We start from the raw sequence: 25,050 nt of genomic DNA, 5'->3' as shown, positions 1-25,050 counted from the left end.
TCTCACTCACAAGGAGGTCTACAGAAGCTAGTGAACGCCTTAGCAGCTGCTTGTCAAGAGTTTAGCCTTACTATAAGTCTCTCCAAGACCGAAATCCTGGCACAAGACGTCGCAGAAATACCTATAATACAAATTGGGAACCACACCCTTTCAGTGGTGCAGGAATTTACCTACTTGAGTTCAACAATTGTCAGTAACCTAGACTTAGACATCGAGCTGACAAAAAGGATAGGAAAAGCTACCACAGCATTGGCAAAACTCTCCAAGCGCGTCTGGGAAAATGGTAAATTGACCACAGCGACCAAAATCCTAGTCTACAACGCCTGTGTTGTGAGCACTCTCCTTTATGGCAGTGAAAGCTGGTCAACATACATGTACCAAGAGCACAGATTGAATAGTTTCCACTTGCGCTGCCTGAGACGCATAATGGGCATCTCTTGGAGGGACCATGTCTCCAATCAGGAAGTTTTGAGATTGGCCAATATGAACAGCATGTATGCTCTCCTGACACAAAGAAGATTACGCTGGCTCGGACATGTCACCCGAATGCCAGATGGTAGAATCCCGAAAGATATCTTATATGCTGAGCTTGTGGAAGGAGTCAGACCCAAGGGCCGCCCAAGACTAACATATAGAGATGTCTGCAAGCGAGACATGAGAGCCTCAGGCATCAGTGAAAGTATGTGGGAAAACATAGCCAAAGACCGGAGTGCATGGAGACAGACTGTGCGTGCTGGGACAACCCTTGCTGAGAACAAAAGAATTGAAGCGGCTTTAATCAAGAGGGAAAAAAAGAAAGCTGCCCTGTCTGCTAGCCCTAAATCAGAGGCATACACATGTACGAATTGTGGCAAAGTCTGCCGTTCTAGAATTGGCTTGATTAGCCACACCAGATTCTGCCCCGTCTCAAGATTAAGCCAAAACCAGTGACTCACTTGGGCGCATCCATTGCCTTTCGAGACAAAAGGAGCCATATATATATATAGTAATAGCAGCTCTTGTCAGCTTAAGATAATGATATGCTTAGAAGCTTAGAATACTGAACTCAATAAGTGATGCCAACAGTAGAGGCTGGGTAGTGTTATGTACTAGTTTAGTTAGAGAGTATGTTAGTTTTGGTAGATAAATATATTGTGTATTGTTTTGACTGAAAGTAGTGACAAGTAGGGACGTAGTAATACAGATGAATTTACGTAACAGAATAGGTGAACAAGAAGAACAATATGGCGATAGCGTAGAAGGTTGTTTCGTATGATAGATTGATAAATAGCGAGGGTTGAGAGGACTAGACAGATTTCCCAATTATGAATAAATGTATCATTTACAGCACTAGAAAGTCTTTATCAAGTGTATATTGTTAGCTGTAATGTTCGTTGGCTAATGTGGAAAAGTAAATGAAATAGCAGTGAAGTTACTCAAGATACTGGCCCACAACAGTACATCAGACTCTTCCTAATCATACACTCTCACTGTAGGCACATCTTACACACAACAATACAATATGAACTTTCATACCAGGGGGAAAAACTCTACATACAAACAGCAAACACACAAACACAATGTCAGTAGCATTAAGGCACTAAGGTTATTAACAGAAGATGGTGAAGAAAATATGGCGACAGAGATTCAAACCACTAACTCCGACCCAGCGCCATCGCCTAATAGCAATGTATATTTTCTTCACTTTTTTCTCTTAGTAGCCTTGGCACCATAGTGTTGCTATTACTATATGCTACATGTCGAGTCAAAATTTATGTCGGAACTAAAAGCTGTAAACTCCATTTATTTAAAATGTACTTTTGACACAGTTGACATCACTTTCTAGGTCAGGTTCACACACACACACAGGCCTAATGAGAGAACCATATTATATGTGAGAATATGTTTTAGCTAAAGACTTCTGACTACAGTTTAATTGACATATTGTTCAGCATGCTATCATTTATTTATCTAGGTCAAAATATAATACATAATAGATACGGTCCGAAGTACATATTTATTCTATATGCTAGGATAAATTGTAATTGCTATTTCTTTCCTAGAGCCTTGGAACAGGTTGCATGAATCAGCTCAGAAAATTAATGACATTGTAAAGTTTAAGTTTAACAACTAGGTAAACACACGAGTAAGCTATTTGTACATCTAACAATCTTCTTTGAATTACACTGAAAACAAAAATAATCATGACCTACTAGATATTTTATGACAGTAAATTTATGTACATATACATATCATTAATGTTTGCCTGTGTACACTATCTGTAACTACTGGTCATTAGAATTACCTTATTATAGGCTTTTGGCACTTTTTGCAACAAAGTGTGGCAAACTTCCCATAGTTCCATGTCCTTCCTCGTCTTGTAAGTGGCGTAACTAGCGGTGCTGAAAACACCTTGGTCGACAACCAGAGGATTATTGCTTTGACTGCTAATACCAGCGATGGGTGGACCTGACAAAAATGGACACAGGTTCTTTGTTCAATAAAGTGTATATTAGTACAACTACATAGTATTCTGTAATTTGAATTCATAATTTATTTTACAATGTCTCACTCTATCAAATTGTTCAATTTGTATTTTTTGTATATTTTAAAATTTTTTTTTTTTTAAATCTTATATACCGGTATATATTTAATCATTTTTTTGCCATAACGTTTAATGCATTTACAACTTTAAAAAATTATATAATTAAAGTTATAAAAAGTTATATATTTAAAAAAGTTAGTGAGTATATGTAAACCAAATATAAATATGTCACCAGTTATAGACACAAATTTCTTGTCACCAAAGAGTTAATTATAGAATAGTTTTAGAATAGTTTTAGAATAGTTTTACAATCTTAAAAATTTTTCAACAAAATTTCTTTCCAAGACTGACATTTCTATGCTATTAGGGAGTTAGGACTTATAAAAGGATAATAGCCCAGATGAACTAAATAACTCTCAATTAAAATCCTGGCCTTCCCCAGGACTCAAACACTGTATCCTTGGATTAGTTGTCTAGTGCTCTCCCACTAAAGTCAACATTTTATCAATACCCATTTTTTTTTTTTTTTTTTGTGGAAAACCTAATAGCAAAATGCAATATCTAGACATTAGAAAATAGAAAAAAAAATGGTTTTGACTTGATTCCGTTTTATGCCAACAAGCATAGTCCTTTCCGGTATTCTATACTTCCAATAACATTAAGGGGAAAAAAAATCAAAAGGCATTGCTGCATGACATTTAAATATGATTAGCTGATAATGCTGTATTTACTTCAAAGTAAATTCCAGCATTGATTATAAGATAGAAGTTTATTATGTTTTATAGTAGATGTTGAAAATGTTAATTGATTTGTGCACACATACACAAGAGTCAAGAAGTTAAGATGTCAAGAAGTTAAAATGTCAAGAAGTTAAGATGTCCAGAAGTTAAGATGTCAAGAAGTTAAGATGTCCAGAAGTTAAGATGTCCAGAAGTTAAGATGTCCAGAAGTTAAAATGTCAAGAAGTTAAGATGTCCAGAAGTTAAGATGTCAAGAAGTTAAGATGTCCAGAAGTTAAGATGTCCAAAGTTAAGATGTCCAGAAGTTAAGATGTCAAGAAAGTAAAAGTATTGTTATGTTAAATATAGAAACACACTATATATATTCCCAGTAAATAAAATATTTTTTTATACACAATAAATAATATATTGCAACAGAAGCACACATTGTTAAGATAAAATCTTATTCCATTCAAGTCACTTTTTGAGTTTGTATTAGTTCCACTCCAGTGTAGAAGACTACAACAATTTAAAAGAGAACAACATCTGGAGCAGGCCTCATGAATGTTAGAATTTTGATTCAGGCCTCATGAATGTTAGACTTTTGATTCAGGCCTCATGAATGTTAATAGCATTTTGATTCAGGCCTTATGAATGTTAATAGCATTTTGATTCAGGCCTTATGAATGTTAATAGCATTTTGATTCAGGCCTCATGAATGTTAGACTTTTGATTTAGGCCTTATGAATGTTAACATTTTGATACAGGCCTTATGAATGTTAGAATTTTGATTCAGGCCTTATGAATGTTAATTTGATTCAGGCCTTATGAATGTTAACATTTTGATACAGGCCTTATGAATGTTAACATTTTGATTCAGGCCTTATGAATGTTAGCATTTTGATACAGGCCTTATGAATGTTAGAATTTTGATTTAGGCCTTATGAATGTTAACATTTTGATTCTAGTTTTCACTGCCACCAGAAACTGACTGCAAACAATCACCTGAGTTAGGGACAAATTCTTCCTCAATTTCATTGAATTTTGTGGAGGCACGAGCTAAAAAAAACAACAAAATTGTGAGTGTGGCTATGTTATTATTGTGATATGGTTTTCCAAAGGGATCTAGAAACCTTTTTTTTTTGTTGGTCATGCAATTATATCAGTTTTATAGAACAAGAAATTGGTTTTAGAGAAGAATGAAGTATGTCTTAAAGAACAAGAAATTAGTTTATAGAGAACAAAAATTTGTTTTACAAAACAAGAAATCTTAGAGAATAAGAAATGTGTCTTAGGAAAGAACGGTGTCTTAGGAAAAAAGGTGTCTTAGCTAACAAGAAAGGTGTCTTAGGAAAGAAATGTGTCTTAGCTAACAAGAAAAGTGTCTTAGGAAAGAAAGGTGTCTTAGGAAAGAAAGGTGTCTTAGCTAACAAGAAAGGTGTCTTAGGAAAGAAATGTGTCTAATAGAACAATAAATGTGTCTTAGGAAAGAAAGGTGTCTTAGGAAAGAAAAGTGTCTTAGGAAAGAAAGGTGTTTTAGGAAAAAAGGTGTCTTAGCTAACAAGAAAGGTGTTTTAGGAAAGAAATGTGTCTTAGCTAACAAGAAAGGTGTCTTAAGAAAGAAAGGTGTCTTAGGAAAGAAAGGTGTCTAAGCTAACTAGAAATGTGTCTTAGCTAACAATTAAGAAATGTGTCTAAGAAAACAATAAATGTATCTTAGGAAAGAAAGGTGTCCTAAGAAAGAAAGGTGTCTTAAGGAAAGAGAGGTGTCTTAGGAAAGAAAGGTGTTTTAGGAAAGAAATAGGTATCTTAGGAAAGAAAGATGTCTTATGAAAGAAATGTGTCTTAGAGAACAATAAATATGTCTTAGAGAACAATAAATGTGTCTTAGGAAAGAAAGGTGTCTCAGGAAAGAAAGGTGTCTTAGGAAAGAAAGGTGTCTTAGAGAACAATAAATGTCTTAGGAAAGAAATGTGTCTTAGAGAACAATAAATGTGTCTTAGGAAAGAAAGGTGTCTTAGAAAAGAAAGGTGTCTATGAAATAAAGGTGTCTAGGAAAGAAAGGTGTCTAGGAAAGAAAGGTGTCTTAGGAAAGAAAGGTGTCTTAGAAAACAAGAAACTGTCTTGTCATCTCATCAGTCCCTTGACTTTTGCCACAAGTTGCTGTGATAGTTTGTATATTCAAATCCCTCCACTTTTCAGCAGCTGTTCTTGACGGGGCATCAAGAGAAAGATCCGTTCTTTCTTTTATGCTGTCCAGCCAGCTTTTCTTTGGACGTCCCTTTCTTGGTGCCCCCCTTCACTATACATATCTTGAAGGATGACTTTTTTACAGTGTAAATCTTACACTGTGAGAACAAGTAGTGTGTCTTGGAGAACAAGACAATGAAAGAACCAATTGAATTCATTCAAGTGAATTTGGATTTCAACAATGCTTTCAGTTTTTTGAAATTTTAACATGACAGCCAAGACAATACACAATAGCAGCTTTGCTCTAGAAACAGTGAGCTAGATAAAGCAATGCTGATGTATTTGTACCTGCAAATGGTGTCGGCGGTCTGGGAAACAGTTTATGAGACAGAGTTGGTGAGACAGGCATGGCGTCAAAGATTTTATTGAGCCTGGTGAAGACATACTGGTCATCTCCAAGCAGAGTCTGAAAACAAAAAAAACAAAATAGATGTTGATGACATTGGCCTAAACCATAGTTTAAGTCTTTAACCAGAGGGTCCACTTCCTCCACTGCACAGCTAATCTACTATTCAAAGAGTGGAAGCTCAGAACACAGGAAACAATAATTAATATATAATAATCATTAAATACAATTCAACTATCTAATATAACACAGGAAACAATAATTAATATATAAAAATCATTAAATACAATTCAACTATCTAATATAAACATTTCACCAATTAATTTTGAGTGAATCTGGTGTGATTGTATATTTTGGTTTTCTATAGTTTGCCTTGTTTGGTGTAATACACAAATAGTAAGACAAATTTCCTTAACGGTAATAAAAAATGGTTATTTTTATAATAAAACTGAAAAGTAACAAAATACATTGTGATTTAAAAAAAATGGGAGCTTAGAACACACAAAATAAACAAAACAATATAATAAAACAAAACAATTGAAAAAGTAATTGAAAACATTGACATGTAACAGTATTAAAGAATATTCAAAGAGTATTTAATATACAAATATCTAAATAGAAATGTGAAGCTTAGCCCTGAGAAAATGAGGGACATCTACATTTTTAATCTAAATATAATGGACAGCATTAGAGTATAACATTTTAACATATTCTTTCTTGTACTTAGTTCCCATTTTCTTTCATTATATTTTAATGCTGTCAATAGAAGTGCTTATGTATAAATCATTTTAAAAATTTCTTATCATGAAGTTAACAAAAAAAATAATATATATATATATATATATATATATATATATATATATATATATACACATACTAACAGCACACTACTATAGAAGTGTTTGGAAAATATGATAAATAAAACTTGGGGAGTAATTTTAAGATTAAACAAAAATTGTTTAACTAGATGGGTCGAGCTTTTATGATGGGTTGAGCTTGTAATAATTGTTTCTCCGTTTAGTTCCATTAGTTACAATGGTCAAGCATAATGAAAAACTAAGAAAAACTGAAATCCATTCTTAAATCCAACTAAAGTTCTTTCTTGATGAATGGATAAATATTCGGGGATTCCATCATGCAGTACTCACCAGATTCCCAGTGTGCGTCCATGAAAGCTAACAGAATAAGTTGGGGAACATGATCTTTAATTGTATAAAATTTCAGGATTTAAAAAAGAAATAGAATTTCTGAATAAAACTTGTGTATATTATAACAGATTGGGAATGACCTAGTACATCATAAAATAGTTTTTTTCCCTATATAATTATTTTTCGTTTAATGAACATGTATATAGTGATTATAAAATTATTCTAAAACATATTCAAAGTTTGAGATGAACAATTTGAGAACCTTAATGACCATGACTAAATTTCAATGCCACCTTAGACTCAACTAAGGCTTTGTTTGACAATACTGATAGTTAATTTTTTAAACAACACAGACTTCTGGGTAATTGTTTGTGGATCATTTTTTATATTCCCACAAATAGAAAGAAGATATTTCACTCAGGTCACAGGTTAGTCAACTAGTCATGTGATGAGCTTTGGGCTGTCATTTCAATGGTAATGGTGCTGGATTAGAACCCTGCCAGCTGACATCCCCCTGCTGGAAGGTTTGGGGTTAGAAAGTAATCATCTTCAATTCTGAAGGAACACCCAAAACAGGTCAACAAACAAACCATAGCTCTGAAGTTACTAAATAGCACAGATTTCTGGGTCTACAGTTTGTAGAGCTTTTCTTCCGTTCCACCATCCTCATTGGATAACATTCATTCACTCAAAAAGAAGGAAGATAATTCCCTAAAGCAGCGTTTCCCAAACTGTGTTCCATGGAACCACAGTGTTCCATGAGTCCTAAATAGGTGTTTCAGGAACAAATTGAGTAATTAACTAGTAGGTCACCACCTGAATTAATCTTTCTAAAATGATAAGCAACGTGTTCCACTAATTACTCAAAATGTTCCCTTAAGGAAAAAGTTTGGGAACCACTGCCCTAAAGTCACAGTTATGTGTTACTTGACAAACTGCTAAGCCTAAATAATCTGAAGCAATATGCTTACCTCTATATTAGGATGGAGATGGCAAGCTTCTGGCACTTCAAGGAAGTACTGACTGATTGAATCAATCGATTGAATCAAAGTGTTGAGTCTAACATTGGTATTGAAGAATGCTGCTGGGGCCCGATACTTTACTAGAAAGTAGAGAAAGAAAAAATGATAAACCTGCTTAAAAGTTTTATAAAAAGGTAAAAAATATTTTGTTCTTTTGTAGAAGTTGTATCTTATTCAATGAGTCATAAATGAATGTGACAATAAATTTAAATGTAGCTGGTTGGTTTTGACTATTAAAAAGGGGAGATCACTAAGTTAGATATATGAGCAGAAGATTTGAATTAGGTTCTTAAAATGATTGTCATAGTTTTAATTATAAGATCTCTAAAAGATTATTAGCCCCAGGAAGTAATTTATATATATGTTACGGCAAAGTGCGAAATCCGGAATTCTATAGAATGCCCCAAAAATTCAGGCAATGTGAGAAATGATTTCTCCATTTCCAACTTTGCCTAGGCATTTACTAAAACTCTTTAAGACTCACATCTTGCTACTTCAAAGTCTTTCTTGACAGCATTTGGGGTGCACCAGTACTCGACGATAGCACTCAGTGCTTGCTGGTCATAGACATCTGTTGTGTGTGTGCCATAGACAATCTAAGAGACATAATGCATTGATGTAGACAGATTCCATATGTTCTCTACAATATAGTGTTTATGCTGAAAGGGGTGGGGGAAACAATATTCAAGATTTACTCCTCTTTAGGATTTAAAAAAGAACAAACTTTTAACAAAAATATTATCAACTTTAAAGTGGTTATAGTTGTATGCATCCTTAATGTGTTTCCATTATTCTTTGCATAACACTCAATGACAGAGATTAGAATGTATTTTTATGAATGTTAGGAACTAAATAACACAACAGAGTGGAGAACCCTGTCTGCAAAGATGGCTTTAATACACTGAATGACTATTCAACACACATAGCAAACATTTCATGAGCACATTCTTACGGACAAGTTACAAGCACATATCAACATAAGAATGACAACTGATACAATAAATAATTAACAGCACTTTGTTTTTCAAGTTCACTTAGCTCTACTGTCCTACTAAATAATATATTCAAAGCATACTTGCAATAATAAGAAAGAGACTTACCTCAGAAAGCATGAATCTAATTCCAGTCCAGGATGTTGTCCTTGGAACCATTGTTCCATCAGCAGCCATCACAAATAAAAGATCTTTGAACTCTCCCACAGTGAAGCGCACAGCCTCCTGAAAATTTTTAGAATACAAAACAAAATCACAAAAAAAAATTTGCTAAGGATAGAAAAGATAGAAATGTGATGTGAGAATCAGCCAGGGAAAACCAACAACTTAGAAGAGTTGAAGTCATTGAATAACATGCACGACTAGATTGACGCATGGAATGTGTAGGACGTAATTATCTTCTCTTTTCAAGCAATGTCTGTATCACAGTCTCAGTTGACATTGCCTGATTTAATGTTCACGTCATGTTAAGAGTTTAAAAGACACGTGGAATTCCTGATGTAGAAAACAGGAAGTAGAATGAATAAAGTTGACTTTCAGTTCAGTCAAGTCAGTCAAGTAGTATCCTTTAGACCGGGCGGTCAAATATGATTTTAGTAGTAGCATTTTAGTCGAGTTGTAACTGGAAGTATCTTTTGGGCAGTTGATGCCAGTGGTCTTTTTGAGACATGTATTTCTAGTATTATTCTGGATTATTCTGTACAGTGTTACCCACTGAGATGCGGACGTGATTTGTAATATACTCTGGAGAGTTTAACGTATTGGATATTTTTTATACCGCTGTTACGCGGATACAATTTTCTTGACTTGTAGCACTAACAAGAAGAGCAGTATTATTATTGTTGTTGTCAAATAAATTTTATATTTGTCTGCTGAAACGGACTTAAGTCAATTTGTGGTATATATGTTTGTCACGTGTCCAGGAAGCACGAACCCAGCATCCTATGCATTCGCGACACAGTAGTAGTGACCAGTCCCTCTATAGTCACACTATATCAACGCCACATCTCTAAACATTACATTTACAGTCTGCTTCAAGGGAGATAAGAGATTGACTAAAATGTTAAGTATTTACTTGAAGTTCACGGAAACCGATTTGAGAAAACTCATGAGGCAAGTTCCAGCCTCCGCCTCCAAATCTAGTTCTAAGATGAACAGCGGCATGGAGATAACAAAGGTTGTGCAGCATGGCAGGCCAATCTGGCCTGTTGGATTGTCTTAAAATATCAGGCTCCATCCATGTCAAGCTGCGAGACAGGCAATCTTTCATTACCTAGAAAACAACATGAAATTAGTTACTAAAATATTTATAGAATCCTTTATGTAGTAGTTGCAGTATGTTTTACATTAAAAGAACTGAAATGTTGATAAGACTTGCCATCTTTAAGAAGGGAACAAATCATTTAAAATCAAATCTTATTAAAGAAAGAGTTGCTTGTACCAAAGAAACAAAGTAGTTGCCTGTGCCTAAAAAATTATTAGTTGTCCATTGAAATCAGCTTGAAATGAGGTTAAAATGAAACTATAACACATCTGTTACCTTGGGACTGTCAACAAACAATCGGAGAGAGTTCTGTAAAAATCTGACAGGAATGTTGTTGGTATCCACATGGGAGGAAACCCAGAGTCTAAAATTGGAATCACTTGGATCAGTTCCTTCATTCAGTATAGACTCTAGAGAGTTCAGCAGACGTGGACTGTTGTGTGCATTGTGAAGTAACACCCAGAGGCCCTGGAGAGATTGAAAAACAAAATTGTATGTTACACAACAGAAAGTAAGAGTTACAGAAAGTAAGAGTTACAGAAAGTAAGAGTTACAGAAAGTAAGAAGTTACAGAAAGTAAGAATTACAGAAAGTAAGAGTTACAGAAAGTAAGAATTACAGAAAGTAAGAGTTACAGAAAGTAAGAAGTTACAGAAAGTGTTACTTCCCACTCAGGGGTCTCTGGTTTAAATCTGGGTCTGAGATTTTGATTTTCACAATTTTTTTTAGGTCAACCCTGAGTCCACCCAACTCTGATGGGTACCTGACACTAGTTTGGGGATTGGTCATAGTGCTGGCCACATGACATCCTTATTAGCATTGTATCAGAGAAACAGATGTCCTTTATATCATCAGCCCTAGGTATGTAAAGGAGTACTTTTTTTTTTCATTGATAAATTGTTCTTAAGAATATTTATCAATATGGTTACAGTTATAGTTTTTTTATAAAACCTTTGTCCTAGTTAGAACTTAATTTAAGACTTCTTTCCAAAGAAGCAAACAAGACAAATTAGTATAGAAAACATTTGTAATAAGTTCATTATAAAATAAAAAGGGACATTTTTGTTTATCTTGTCCTCTACTAAATAAGCTAATAACTACTATTGGTCACAGTGAATGTTATTTTTTATTGTTATTAATACATAACAAGAAAGTCATATATCAAAACTGCATGTATCATGAAAGTCATATATGAAAACTGCATGTATCATGTCTAAGTCAAGCTGCAAGTGTTAAGCCTAAAAATCAAAGCTGCAGCTATCAAGTCAAGGTATCAAGGCTGCCTGGTCGTGCGGTTTGCGCGCTGGACTGTCGTTCGGATTTATCGGCGGTCGAGGGTTCAAACCCTGCCCGCTCCCATCCCCCATTGTCCTGCGGGAGGTTTGGACTAGGAAGTAAACTATCTTCAACTCTGAAGGAACATCCAAAATATGTAAAACATTTTACAAACAAACATTTTACAAATCATACTGAAACCAATTCATTGAGTGGTCATAGTTACCTCTGTCATGCCTCTGTGTATTTGTTTTTTGACAGATCTTTCATCTGACAAGTTATCCGTCAACACAATCGTCAAGAACTTGGTCTGTTTCTTCACAGCAAACTCTTGAAACACTCTCAAAGTCAATTCTGCCTCAGTGCGGAACAGCAATAAAATTGGCAATGTGAAACTACTTTGTCTAAGGACAGTTGGCAGGTCTAATGATATATCAGTTATATATCTGTGAAAAAGAATAGGAAATTAAATTCAATAAATATATAAATACATCAGCTTAAGTGATATTTTCTACACTTTTGATAAGCCTTTTTGGGTAGACAATTCTAAAAAAAAGAATTAAAAAAAAAAAAACTACTTCTAAACTGTAAAGTTGCATTTTTTTTTAAAGGATAAAAATAAGAAAACTCTTAACAATAATCTTGGTAATAAACTATAATATTTAAAAAAAAACTAATCATTTGTAATAAATCAACCAAATAATTGACAAAAGCCTGGGTTTTAATTAGAAATCTTAAAAAAAAAAATATTTTATTTAAAAGAGAACTTAATGAAAACAAAAAAAATAATTTTAAGTTACATTACAACGAAACAATCTTCAAGAAATATTCATACTTTTTGCCCAATACAGTGCTGACAAAATTGGAGCTAGCTTGAAGCAGTCGGTCATTTCTAACTGCTCTGACTATACAAAGTCTGTGGATAGCTTTTAGAACATCATCCATCCTATCAGGCAGAGGAACATTCTCAGGGAGATCACTCTCACAAAGATTTCTCCATTGAGTTTCTCTTCCATCTTTTGGCATTCTGTCAAACATGTCTCTGAACCAATCAAAGTGGGTGGCCAGGATCTGAAACATTTCAATGCCAGTTAATCAATCTGTGTGTACATATTGAAATAGAAAGAAGATCTGACGGAAGCAAGCAAGGAAGAGAAGAGTGGATGTTATCAAGGTGTTAAGAGGCACAATCTTTATGCAAATAAAGGAACACAAAATTATTGAATTATAAAATAAAAATATTTTTAGTAATTTTCCTAAGGAAAAACGTGAAGTTCTCCTCTCAGACCTTGCAAGCTATGGTGCAGATGATGTTAAAGTCATCTGTTTCTATGGTCAACAGTTAATGTCATGTGGCCAACTGCCTTTACTTTTATCCAACTATTGTGAGGTACCCATTAGAACTGGGTGGACTCAGAGGCACCCTAAAATTTCAAACTCGGGACCCCTCGGTTTGGAAGCCAAGTGCTTTACCACTCAGCCACCGTGCCTGCACTTTTCCCAAGACTTAACATTATTTAAGACAAGCTTTCTATTTGCTGATTTGAAATAAAGACCCCCTGTTCTAATGAAATATAGGATACCTGAAGGTTGTGGAACTGGTCATCTGTCATCCAATCAAAGGATTTCTTCACTTGCATTATATGAGAGTCCGTGTTGTTGCTGCCCATGGCTGACATGACCACAGAGCTGAAGTTAGGGGAGATAACAAACTCTCTCTCACCTGGACCAACATTGCCAAGAGAGTCTTCCACCTGGTCAGGACAATTTGAAAAATTATACATTTGTCTTTAAAAGGAAAAAAAAAAATTATCAGGGTATTGTGTCTTCAGTACAATGAGCCATTAAGTAAATTTTAAATAAAGTCCAAGAAGTGGGAAAGAATTAAACTGTAGTCTGATGTGGCAAAGATGAATGTGGGAGTTGTGTGGCTAGATGAGTGACCAGTCTTTAATTTACCTAGTAAATATTAAGTCCTTATTAGATTATAAAATTGGCTGTCTGGTCATGTGGTATGTGCTCCTGGATTGGCCTCTTTAATCACACAAGAAATTTCAATAGAATAAGATGATCTCTAGAGACGTAAAATTCCATAGAGGATATCATGGGCGTAGCCAGGGGGGGGTTCTTGGGGTTCAAACCCCCCCCGAAATGAAATAACCCCCCCCCCTGCGGGGGGGGGGGGGGGGACGGAATTAAGTGACTGATTTTTGCTTTCATTTTGTTTATTTTAAGTGAGATTTTAATACTAAATCATCACTTACCACAGCACAGCCGAGGCAGTTTTGAGTTGAAAACCCTCTACCATGGGGTTTTGAGTTTAAATCCCCCTACCAGGGGGTTTTGAGATTTAAAAAACCCCTATCAGGGGGTTTTGAGATACAAATCCCTCTACCAGGGGGCTTTGAGTTTAAAACCCCCTACAGGGGTTTTTTAATTTTAAACCCCCTACCAGAGGTTTTTGCAGTGAAATCCCCCTCTTCTATAAAACAAAACAAAAAAAATGCAAACAACAATCCCCAAATTCCAACAACACAGTTGAGGAAGATTTTGATTTTAAAACCCTATCCAAAATTTACGATATGAGCGTAGCCAAAGGGGTTTTGAGTTTAACCCCCCCCCCTTTTCCAGTTGGGGTTTGAAGCTAAAAAGTATCTCTTCAATATAAAAAAAAAGCAAATTACACACTATAAAATCTATGAGCGTAGCCAAAGGGGTTTTGAGTTTAAATCCCCTTCCTCCAGATGGCTTTTTCTTTAAAGTTTAAAACCCCTCCAGATGGTTTTGAGTTTAAAATTCCCCTACAGAGCGTTTAGAGTTGAAAACCTATCTCTTCAATATAATTTTAAAGCAAACTACAGTCACCAAATTCTATGATCGTAGCTAAATGGGGTTTTGAATTAAAAACAAAACAAACAAAAAAAAAACAGAGATTTTTTAGTTTAAAACCCCTCAACAGATGATTTGACGAAAAAATCTTTCCTTTTCGATATAAAATCTAAAGCGAAATACAGGCATGTAATTCCAAGAGCGTAGTCAAGAAAGGTTACAAATTTCTACCAGTGGCTTGGGCTCCATTAATTAAGTGTGAATAGTCTTCTGCCGAAATTGAAAATCATTAAATGTGTCTCAACAAAGATGGCTAAGACAGATTTTAGGAGTCAGTCATAGAGATCGGGTCTAAATCAAAGAAATCATGTGCCGAACTGGGAGTCGAATCCTTAGTAAGGTTGTGACAGAGCGTCGCATGAGGTTTTGCGGGACATGTTTTCCGACAAAATGAATTACTCAAAATAAGAGTTGCGGAAACAGCTTGCCGGAAAATGCGCCGAACGGCGCGAGATGGTCTAAGTCAGTAAGAATAGCACATTAGGTTTTTGAAATAAAACTTTTTAATAGCAAGATAATGCACTGTAGATACCTCAGACTATGCATTTTGTTGGCTTTCAATACCAGAAATAGTGCTCGGCGGCGGGGCTTCGCCCCGCGCTGGGGGAGTGCTGCGAACTCCCCCAGACCCCCTTGCTAGCAAGGGCGGGGAGTCTACAATAAACAATAAATGTCTCCCGAAAGGGTCAGAATGTAATAAAGATTAATTATGTACACACACACATATATATTTTTTTTTCCGCGGGGGGGGGGGGGAGGTCGGGGGTGGGGGGTGGAATCCCCCCCAAAACCCTCCCCGAAAAAAAATCCTGGCTACGCCCATGGAGGATATACATGTTTTTTTTCTATATAGAATTTCACAATTGTTTTATTAATATAGCTCTCCAAGATTGCAAAACTAAAGAATTTAAAAAAAAACTTGAAAAACTCCATTCGGGGAACTAAATGAGTTATTGAACTTTGACACAGTACCTCAATAGCCAACAAGAGTGCAAAGACAACTCTGTCTCTCTCCAAAAGTCCTCTGGCTGCTGTTAAGAAGGAGCTGTAAGTCAGTCTGTCTATTACTGCCTTCATGGAGGACCTGATATGTTGGGATAGATGGAACAATCAACTGTGTGAATAACTATATAAACATTCTTCATTCAAATCAAAATGAGTCTTTAAATCTTTGAATAGAGGTTGCAGTAATAATAATAATTATAGCTTTTAAATAGCGCTACTTTCATGCTTATAGCATGCTCAGAGCACTATGGTCCAATCTCATTTGTGGACCAGTGGGGAAGAAAGGTTGTCTGGGAGAATGTTTTCCATGCAGCCTTTAGGCACTCAATAAACACAACTCTGCCCGAGTCGGATGTCTAACCTGAGCCCCCTTCATAGGTAACTAAGACAAGCCAAGTTCAAGAGTACCTGGTCTCTCAATCACACTCAGAACAAAGGTTTGCAATAAATCTTCTAAAAAAAAAACTGAATTTTAAACCCTTTTCATAATTAAAGTTCATTATGAGTGTTTGGCTTACACACAAAAGAGTCTTGAGATTGAAGAAATTTAAATTATTACTTGTTTTAAGCACCTAGTTCTGAATGCCTTGCAAAGGAAAAAAAATTCAATCAGTGCTTCGCAAAGAGTATATAAGTAAAAATGCATCAACAGTTAATGGCTATTGCTATACTTTAGTACTATACCAAGATATGGTTTTCAACTGTAAAATTTAGAAATGTTTATAACACTCTGATGAAAAACAAGACATTTGTTAGGCATTTAAAAGAAGGTCAGTATGATTAGGCAATGTCCAATATTTATTGCCCAAGAGACACCTAAATGAGGAAGGTTATCAGTATTTATCTCAAAAACTCCCCCCCTCAACACTTGGTCAAAGGATAATTTTACTTTATCCTACGTAGAGAGTCTGCTGATTTGTTTTCCCAACTTAAAATGTTCCACTTTTTTAAATATATGACAAATAAGATAAGATAAGATAATTTTTATTGGTCCAATCGAATGGAAATTCAGTTTGACTACAATTGAACAATATGAACAACATTTAACACGAATCACATGCAGACATTCACAACCAGCACTTTATGAATTAGACTTCTATGTACTTCTCGATGATGACAAATGACCTTGTAACACTCTGACCGAAAGTGGGATTTTAGTCCTATTGGAAAGGAGATGACCACTTCTTTCAGATCTGATGTAACAGTGGTTTAATGGGTGTAGGTTGTCTAGAAGAGAATCTCAATTTTAGAATACATTTCTATGTTACTATTCAAAACAATGCAGTGAAAAACAAATTTTGTTATGTCGGATTAGGTCTACAAGAAAATAAAGAAACATCAATAGAGCTAACTGACCTTTCCGAGTGAGCGATAGCTGTCTGATATACAGTTACAAACTGTTTGAATGAGCTCTGATACAATCCGTTGATTTCTCTCAGATATTGGGTTGTGTCGAAACAAACTGCTGCTCTCTGAGCAATCTGTCGATAACTTTCTCTGGCTTTATAAATAGAATCTTCAGCAGTCAGCACACGAGATTGACTGAAATTTTTATTTTTTTTTATTGTTTCACAATTTGTCTTAGAAATGTTCAAGCAATTAATGTTCAATCGAGACCTAATTAGTATACAAGTAATTAAATTTTATAAGTAATATCGAGTCTACATTATGGAAACATTAGCAGATAATATATATCAACTCTTTCTCTCCGTAGTATTTTGCTAATTACTGTTTGGCTACCCTGTTATAATTAAGCTTTGTCGTTTGTTATCAAAAAATGTTTTGTTTGGTTTAGAATTAAAGGGGAATGCATGCTCTTTTTATAGAACACAAAGTTTATAAAATTAAACATTAATTTAATTTAATCAGGTCAAATCAACAATGGTATTGTCAAATAGGAGAGAAAGAGTTAACATTAATGAAACAATTACTTCCCTTACCTTTCTTGTGTTTCTTCAAATTGCTTTCTTAGTTCTGACAGTTTTTTAGTTGCCAGGAGATCATTCATTAATCTTACGTCACTAGAGAGCTGGTCTTTCATTTGGCACTCTATCTTCTCAGACATCTCCATATTTTCTTGTTTCTCCTGTCATTTCGTTTCAAACAAATTAAGAGATTTCTAAAATAATAGTTAACTTTGCTTTGAATTTAAATGATCTTTAACCACACAACACAATTTTAGAGCAAGGTTTTGAATGCTGGACTTAATCAGAAATGTTACTTATTACTGCCTAGCCATTTGGTATGTGGATATGGGTTGAAAGCACTTTGGCTTCCGAACCGGGGGTCCCAGGTTTGAATCCTGGGATTTTTACTTTTGGGATCTTTGGGTGCCTCTTAGTCCACCAAGCTCTATTGGGTATCTGACATTAATTGGGGAAAAGTAAAGGCAGTTGGTTGTTGTGCTGGCCACGCTCATTAACCGTAGGCCATAGAAACAGATGACCTTTACATTATCTGCCCTATAGATCGCAAGGTCTGAAAGGGGAACTTTATGTGTGGTATGAACATTTGTACTGTTGTTGGTCCAGAGTTCATTTCTGCTTATTTCTATCTTCTTCCATCCTACAAAAAGGTGTGGGGCTTAGAGGGGATGACCTTCTTTTCTGAAAGTCAAAAAAAAAAAAAAGCTAATAACCTGTCTCAGAGTTGTCAGCTCATTGTTTAGTCGAGATTTCTCTTGAGCCATGAAGATGTCCAGAAGCTCCTCCTCAACGTCCGCCCGAGACTGTTGAAAGAATGTGACACTAGTGCAGGCAGCTAGTTCTGATGGGCACACGTGGGGCTCACTCGTTGTATGAAGGAACATTCTGAATTTGGGGTCACATTCTACCTCATGATCTGTCACCTGGAGAAAACATTTTTAAAAAAGAATACTAGTATAGACATAATTGAAGAAAGAGCTGAAAAAAAGTTATAAAAGCAAAAATGAAAATAATTCAGAAAAAAAAGGACATTTTCAAAATGTTATGTACTAATACATCTAGAGGTAAAAAGTAAAAAAGTTCCCCTTTCAGACCCTGTGGTCTATAGGGCAGATGATGTAAAGGTCATGATTCTGTGGCCTACGGTTAATGAGGGTGTCATGTGGCCAGCACAATGACCAACCGCCTTTACTTTTCCCCAACTAATGTCAGGTACCCATTAGAGCCGGGTGGACTCAAGAGGTGCCAAAAGATCCAGAAATTAAAAATCCCAGTCTTCACCAGGGTTCGAACCAAGAACCCCTGGTTCAGAAGCCAAGCGCTTTAACGCTCAGTAGCTGCGCCTCCACATCTAGAGGTACATGAAAGAAATTTTGGCAAATGTTTAAATGTTTTTATTGAATTATGAAAAAATCAGAAGATAAAAAAGTATAATGATACTTAAGGGACTACACAATTTTAAAAGTTTGTCAAGAAGTCTCCAATTTTTTAAAAAGGGAACTAATTAGAATATCCAGCTTTGATTTTCTATTCTAGACTTTGGCCTGTTACTCTATTTTAATATTCACATAAACCTTTGACTGGTTTCTATGCAACACTGCTACTTACAATGACTTTGAACCTTGACTTGCCATTGATAAAACTGCTGCAGGTCTGTATTGTATTAATGAATCTTTTGTCTTTTACTAAGGATTGTAAATCACAGTCTGTCACCAGTAATGGAGTGCCATCTGCCAAACAATTTTCTAGTTGAGATCTGACTTCCTATATTGAAAACAAAGAAATTAACAATTTGTATGCAAAATTTTTATACTAGAAATAAAACAATTATTATCTCAAATCATCATATATTATAACATTTACTAGAAATGAAAACACTCTCCTATATTAAAATATTGATCTCTTGGAGCAAGAGTTAAATTAGAACAAATATTTACATGATATTTAACTTCCACAAACTGTTTTCCGGTGAAATAAAGCCTCAACCAATCAATGGCTCTTGATGTTGGGTCACAGATAAGGGGCCAAGCGGTCATGCTGGCATCTTGAATCAGGAAGCATGCGTTTTCCAACATAAGCCTTGTAGTTGGTAGCTGCAGTCTTTGTAAGGCGATATTGTCCAGCTTTAAAAAAAAAAAAGGAGTGTTACTAAATGAAAACAAAGCCATAAAACTGAATAAAAAGTCAAAATGTATTAACATTTATTTTTATGATGGTTGAAGAACAGAAAGAAATTAAACTCAATTTTATAACTTACAGGTGTATAGAGGAAGTCCACTAACTGAATCACTAACTTAACCACTAACTTTTATAACTTACAAGTGTATAGAGATGTGGTGAAATAGTTGACACGTGTTCATGTTTGTGTAACATCATGAGAATATGTTCACATTAATTTAGTGTGTTACTGTCTAAGTCTCTGTTGTAAGTTCATGTGTCATTCTAGCTTAATTAAGTCTAACTCAATGCTATAACTTGCAGGTGTATAGATGAAGTCCACTAACTCAATGTTATAACTTACAGGTGCATAGAGAAAGTCCATGGTATAACTTACAGTTGTATAGAGGAAGTCCATGGTATAACTTACAGGTGTATAGAAGAAGTCCATTTTATAACTTACAGGTGTATAGAGGAAGTCCACTAACTCAATGGTTCAAACTTACTGGTGTATAGAAGAAATCCATGTTATAACTTACAGGTGTATAGAAGAAGTCCATTTTATAACTTACAGGTGTATAGAGGAAGTCCACTAACTCAATGGTTCAAACTTACTGGTGTATAGAAGTCCATGTTATAACTTACAGGTGTATAGAAGAAGTCCATGTTATAACTTACAGGTGCATAGAAGAAGTCCATGTTATAACTTACAGGTGTTTAGAGAAAGTCCACAAACTCAATGTTATAACTTACAGGTGTTTAGAGAAAGTCCACTAACTCAATGTTATAACTTACAGGTGCATAGAGAAAGTCCATGGTATAACTTACAGTTGTATAGAGGAAGTCCATGGTATAACTTACAGGTGTATAGAAGAAGTCCATTTTATAACTTACAGGTGTATAGAGGAAGTCCACTAACTCAATGGTTCAAACTTACTGGTGTATAGAAGAAGTCCATGTTATAACTTACAGGTGTATAGAAGAAGTCCATTTTATAACTTACAGGTGTATAGAGGAAGTCCACTAACTCAATGGTTCAAACTTACTGGTGTATAGAAGTCCATGTTATAACTTACAGGTGCATAGAAGAAGTCCATGTTATAACTTACAGGTGTTTAGAGAAAGTCCACTAACTCAATGTTATAACTTACAGGTGTTTAGAGAAAGTACACTAACTCAATGTTATAACTTACAGGTGTTTACAGAAAGTCCACTAACTCAATGTTATAACTTACAGGTGTTTAGAGAAAGTCCACTAACTCAATGGTTCAAACTTACTGGTGTATAGAAGAAGTCCATGTTATAACTTACAGGTGAATAGAAGAAGTCCATGTTATAACTTACAGGTGCATAGAAGAAGTCCATGTTATAACTTACAGGTGTATAGAGGAAGTCCATGTTATAACTTACAGGTGAATAGAGGAAGTCCATGTTATAACTTACAGTTGTATAGAGGAAGTCCATGGTATAACTTACAGGTGTATAGAAGAAGTCCATTTTATAACTTACAGGTGTATAGAGGAAGTCCACTAACTCAATGGTTCAAACTTACTGGTGTATAGAAGAAGTCCATGTTATAACTTACAGGTGTATAGAAGAAGTCCATTTTATAACTTACAGGTGTATAGAGGAAGTCCACTAACTCAATGGTTCAAACTTACTGGTGTATAGAAGTCCATGTTATAACTTACAGGTGTATAGAAGAAGTCCATGTTATAACTTACAGGTGCATAGAAGAAGTCCATGTTATAACTTACAGGTGTTTAGAGAAAGTCCACAAACTCAATGTTATAACTTACAGGTGTTTAGAGAAAGTCCACTAACTCAATGTTATAACTTACAGGTGCATAGAGAAAGTCCATGGTATAACTTACAGTTGTATAGAGGAAGTCCATGGTATAACTTACAGGTGTATAGAAGAAGTCCATTTTATAACTTACAGGTGTATAGAGGAAGTCCACTAACTCAATGGTTCAAACTTACTGGTGTATAGAAGAAGTCCATGTTATAACTTACAGGTGTATAGAAGAAGTCCATTTTATAACTTACAGGTGTATAGAGGAAGTCCACTAACTCAATGATTCAAACTTACTGGTGTATAGAAGTCCATGTTATAACTTACAGGTGCATAGAAGAAGTCCATGTTATAACTTACAGGTGTTTAGAGAAAGTCCACTAACTCAATGTTATAACTTACAGGTGTTTAGAGAAAGTACACTAACTCAATGTTATAACTTACAGGTGTTTACAGAAAGTCCACTAACTCAATGTTATAACTTACAGGTGTTTAGAGAAAGTCCACTAACTCAATGGTTCAAACTTACTGGTGTATAGAAGAAGTCCATGTTATAACTTACAGGTGAATAGAAGAAGTCCATGTTATAACTTACAGGTGCATAGAAGAAGTCCATGTTATAACTTACAGGTGTATAGAGGAAGTCCATGTTATAACTTACAGGTGAATAGAGGAAGTCCATGTTATAACTTACAGTTGTATAGAGGAAGTCCATGGTATAACTTACAGGTGTATAGAAGAAGTCCATTTTATAACTTACAGGTGTATAGAGGAAGTCCACTAACTCAATGGTTCAAACTTACTGGTGTATAGAAGAAGTCCATGTTATAACTTACAGGTGTATAGAAGAAGTCCATTTTATAACTTACAGGTGTATAGAGGAAGTCCACTAACTCAATGGTTCAAACTTACTGGTGTATAGAAGTCCATGTTATAACTTACAGGTGTATAGAAGAAGTCCATGTTATAACTTACAGGTGCATAGAAGAAGTCCATGTTATAACTTACAGGTGTTTAGAGAAAGTCCACAAACTCAATGTTATAACTTACAGGTGTTTAGAGAAAGTCCACTAACTCAATGTTATAACTTACAGGTGCATAGAGAAAGTCCATGGTATAACTTACAGTTGTATAGAGGAAGTCCATGGTATAACTTTCAGGTGTATAGAAGAAGTCCATTTTATAACTTACAGGTGTATAGAAGAAGTCCATTTTATAACTTACAGGTGTATAGAGGAAGTCCACTAACTCAATGGTTCAAACTTACTGGTGTATAGAAGTCCATGTTATAACTTACAGGTGTATAGAAGAATTCCATTTTATAACTTACAGGTGTATAGAGGAAGTCCACTAACTCAATGGTTCAAACTTACTGGTGTATAGAAGTCCATGTTATAACTTACAGGTGCATAGAAGAAGTCCATGTTATAACTTACAGGTGTATAGAGGAAGTCCACTAACTCAATGGTTTAAACTTACTGGTGTATAGAAGTCCATGTTATAACTTACAGGTGCATAGAAGAAGTCCATGTTATAACTTACAGGTGTTTAGAGAAAGTCCACTAACTCAATGTTATAACTTACAGGTGTTTAGAGAAAGTCCACTAACTCAATGTTATAACTTACAGGTGTTTACAGAAAGTCCACTAACTCAATGTTATAACTTACAGGTGTTTACAGAAAGTCCACTAACTCAATGTTATAACTTACAGGTGTATAGAGAAAGTCCACTAACTCAATGGTTCAAACTTACTGGTGTATAGAAGAAGTCCATGTTATAACTTACAGGTGAATAGAAGAAGTCCATGTTATAACTTACAGGTGCATAGAAGAAGTCCATGTTATAACTTACAGGTGTATAGAGGAAGTCCATGTTATAACTTACAGGTGAATAGAGGAAGTCCATGTTATAACTTACAGGTGTATAGAGGAAGTCCACTAACTCAATGGTTCAAACTTACTGGTGTATAGAAGAAGTCCATGTTATAACTTACAGGTGAATAGAAGAAGTCCATGTTATAACTTACAGGTGTATAGAGGAAGTCCATGTTATAACTTACAGGTGCATAGAAGAAGTCCATGTTATAACTTACAGGTGAATAGAGAAAGTCCATGTTATAACTTACAGGTGTTTAGAGAAAGTCCACAAACTCAATGTTATAACTTACAGGTGTTTAGAGAAAGTCCACTAACTCAATGTTATAACTTACAGGTGTTAAGAGAAAGTCCACTAACTCAATGTTATAACTTACAGGTGCATAGAAGAAGTTCATGTTATAACTTACAGGTGAATAGAGAAAGTCCATGTTATAACTTACAGGTGTTTAGAGAAAGTCTACAAACTCAATGTTATAACTTACAGGTGTTTAGAGAAAATCCACAAACTCAATGTTATAACTTACAGGTTTATAAAGGAAGTCCACTAACTCAATGGTTCAAACTTACTGGTGTATAGAAGAAGTCCATGTTATAACTTACAGGTGTATAGAAGAAGTCCATTTTATAACTTACAGGTGTATAGAGGAAGTCCACTAACTCAATGGTTCAAACTTACTGGTGTATAGAAGTCCATGTTATAACTTACAGGTGCATAGAAGAAGTCCATGTTATAACTTACAGGTGTTTAGAGAAAGTCCACTAACTCAATGTTATAACTTACAGGTGTTTAGAGAAAGTACACTAACTCAATGTTATAACTTACAGGTGTTTACAGAAAGTCCACTAACTCAATGTTATAACTTACAGGTGTTTAGAGAAAGTCCACTAACTCAATGGTTCAAACTTACTGGTGTATAGAAGAAGTCCATGTTATAACTTACAGGTGAATAGAAGAAGTCCATGTTATAACTTACAGGTGCATAGAAGAAGTCCATGTTATAACTTACAGGTGTATAGAGGAAGTCCATGTTATAACTTACAGGTGAATAGAGGAAGTCCATGTTATAACTTACAGTTGTATAGAGGAAGTCCATGGTATAACTTACAGGTGTATAGAAGAAGTCCATTTTATAACTTACAGGTGTATAGAAGAAGTCCATTTTATAACTTACAGGTGTATAGAGGAAGTCCACTAACTCAATGGTTCAAACTTACTGGTGTATAGAAGTCCATGTTATAACTTACAGGTGTATAGAAGAATTCCATTTTATAACTTACAGGTGTATAGAGGAAGTCCACTAACTCAATGGTTCAAACTTACTGGTGTATAGAAGTCCATGTTATAACTTACAGGTGCATAGAAGAAGTCCATGTTATAACTTACAGGTGTATAGAGGAAGTCCACTAACTCAATGGTTCAAACTTACTGGTGTATAGAAGTCCATGTTATAACTTACAGGTGCATAGAAGAAGTCCATGTTATAACTTACAGGTGTTTAGAGAAAGTCCACTAACTCAATGTTATAACTTACAGGTGTTTAGAGAAAGTCCACTAACTCAATGTTATAACTTACAGGTGTTTACAGAAAGTCCACTAACTCAATGTTATAACTTACAGGTGTTTACAGAAAGTCCACTAACTCAATGTTATAACTTACAGGTGTATAGAGAAAGTCCACTAACTCAATGGTTCAAACTTACTGGTGTATAGAAGAAGTCCATGTTATAACTTACAGGTGAATAGAAGAAGTCCATGTTATAACTTACAGGTGCATAGAAGAAGTCCATGTTATAACTTACAGGTGTATAGAGGAAGTCCATGTTATAACTTACAGGTGAATAGAGGAAGTCCATGTTATAA

The 25,050-nt window shown here is 35.0% G+C and overlaps 1 protein-coding gene across 10 annotated transcripts in view; it reads right to left on the bottom strand.

Annotated features, from left to right (window-relative positions):
* The window catches only part of LOC106051473 (uncharacterized), a 116,011-nt gene that overhangs the window by 6,386 nt on the left and 84,575 nt on the right, over positions 1 to 25,050 (bottom strand). For 7 of the 10 annotated variants that reach the window (XM_056033467.1, XM_056033472.1, XM_056033468.1 and 4 more), the window contains 18 exons: positions 19,297 to 19,482; positions 18,968 to 19,123; positions 18,073 to 18,282; positions 17,375 to 17,520; positions 16,791 to 16,976; positions 15,402 to 15,513; positions 13,124 to 13,294; positions 12,376 to 12,611; positions 11,767 to 11,986; positions 10,542 to 10,733; positions 10,077 to 10,274; positions 9,110 to 9,226; positions 8,494 to 8,605; positions 7,959 to 8,089; positions 6,988 to 7,014; positions 5,782 to 5,899; positions 4,249 to 4,302; positions 2,285 to 2,448 (listed from right to left, as the gene is read on the bottom strand). In XM_056033467.1, the coding sequence (XP_055889442.1) occupies positions 2,285 to 2,448; positions 4,249 to 4,302; positions 5,782 to 5,899; positions 6,988 to 7,014; positions 7,959 to 8,089; positions 8,494 to 8,605; positions 9,110 to 9,226; positions 10,077 to 10,274; positions 10,542 to 10,733; positions 11,767 to 11,986; positions 12,376 to 12,611; positions 13,124 to 13,294; positions 15,402 to 15,513; positions 16,791 to 16,976; positions 17,375 to 17,520; positions 18,073 to 18,282; positions 18,968 to 19,123; positions 19,297 to 19,482 (2,736 nt within the window). The remainder of the gene's footprint in view (positions 1 to 2,284; positions 2,449 to 4,248; positions 4,303 to 5,781; positions 5,900 to 6,987; positions 7,015 to 7,958; positions 8,090 to 8,493; positions 8,606 to 9,109; positions 9,227 to 10,076; positions 10,275 to 10,541; positions 10,734 to 11,766; positions 11,987 to 12,375; positions 12,612 to 13,123; positions 13,295 to 15,401; positions 15,514 to 16,790; positions 16,977 to 17,374; positions 17,521 to 18,072; positions 18,283 to 18,967; positions 19,124 to 19,296; positions 19,483 to 25,050) is intronic. The other 3 variants (XM_056033476.1, XM_056033474.1, XM_056033477.1) reach the window with 3 other exon arrangements.

Source organism: Biomphalaria glabrata, chromosome 6 (genome assembly GCF_947242115.1).
Source record: "Biomphalaria glabrata chromosome 6, xgBioGlab47.1, whole genome shotgun sequence".
NCBI classification, from domain to species: Eukaryota; Metazoa; Mollusca; class Gastropoda; family Planorbidae; genus Biomphalaria; species Biomphalaria glabrata.
Note: the sequence above shows the minus strand (reverse complement) of the source record. Positions and strands in the feature narration are given on the sequence as shown.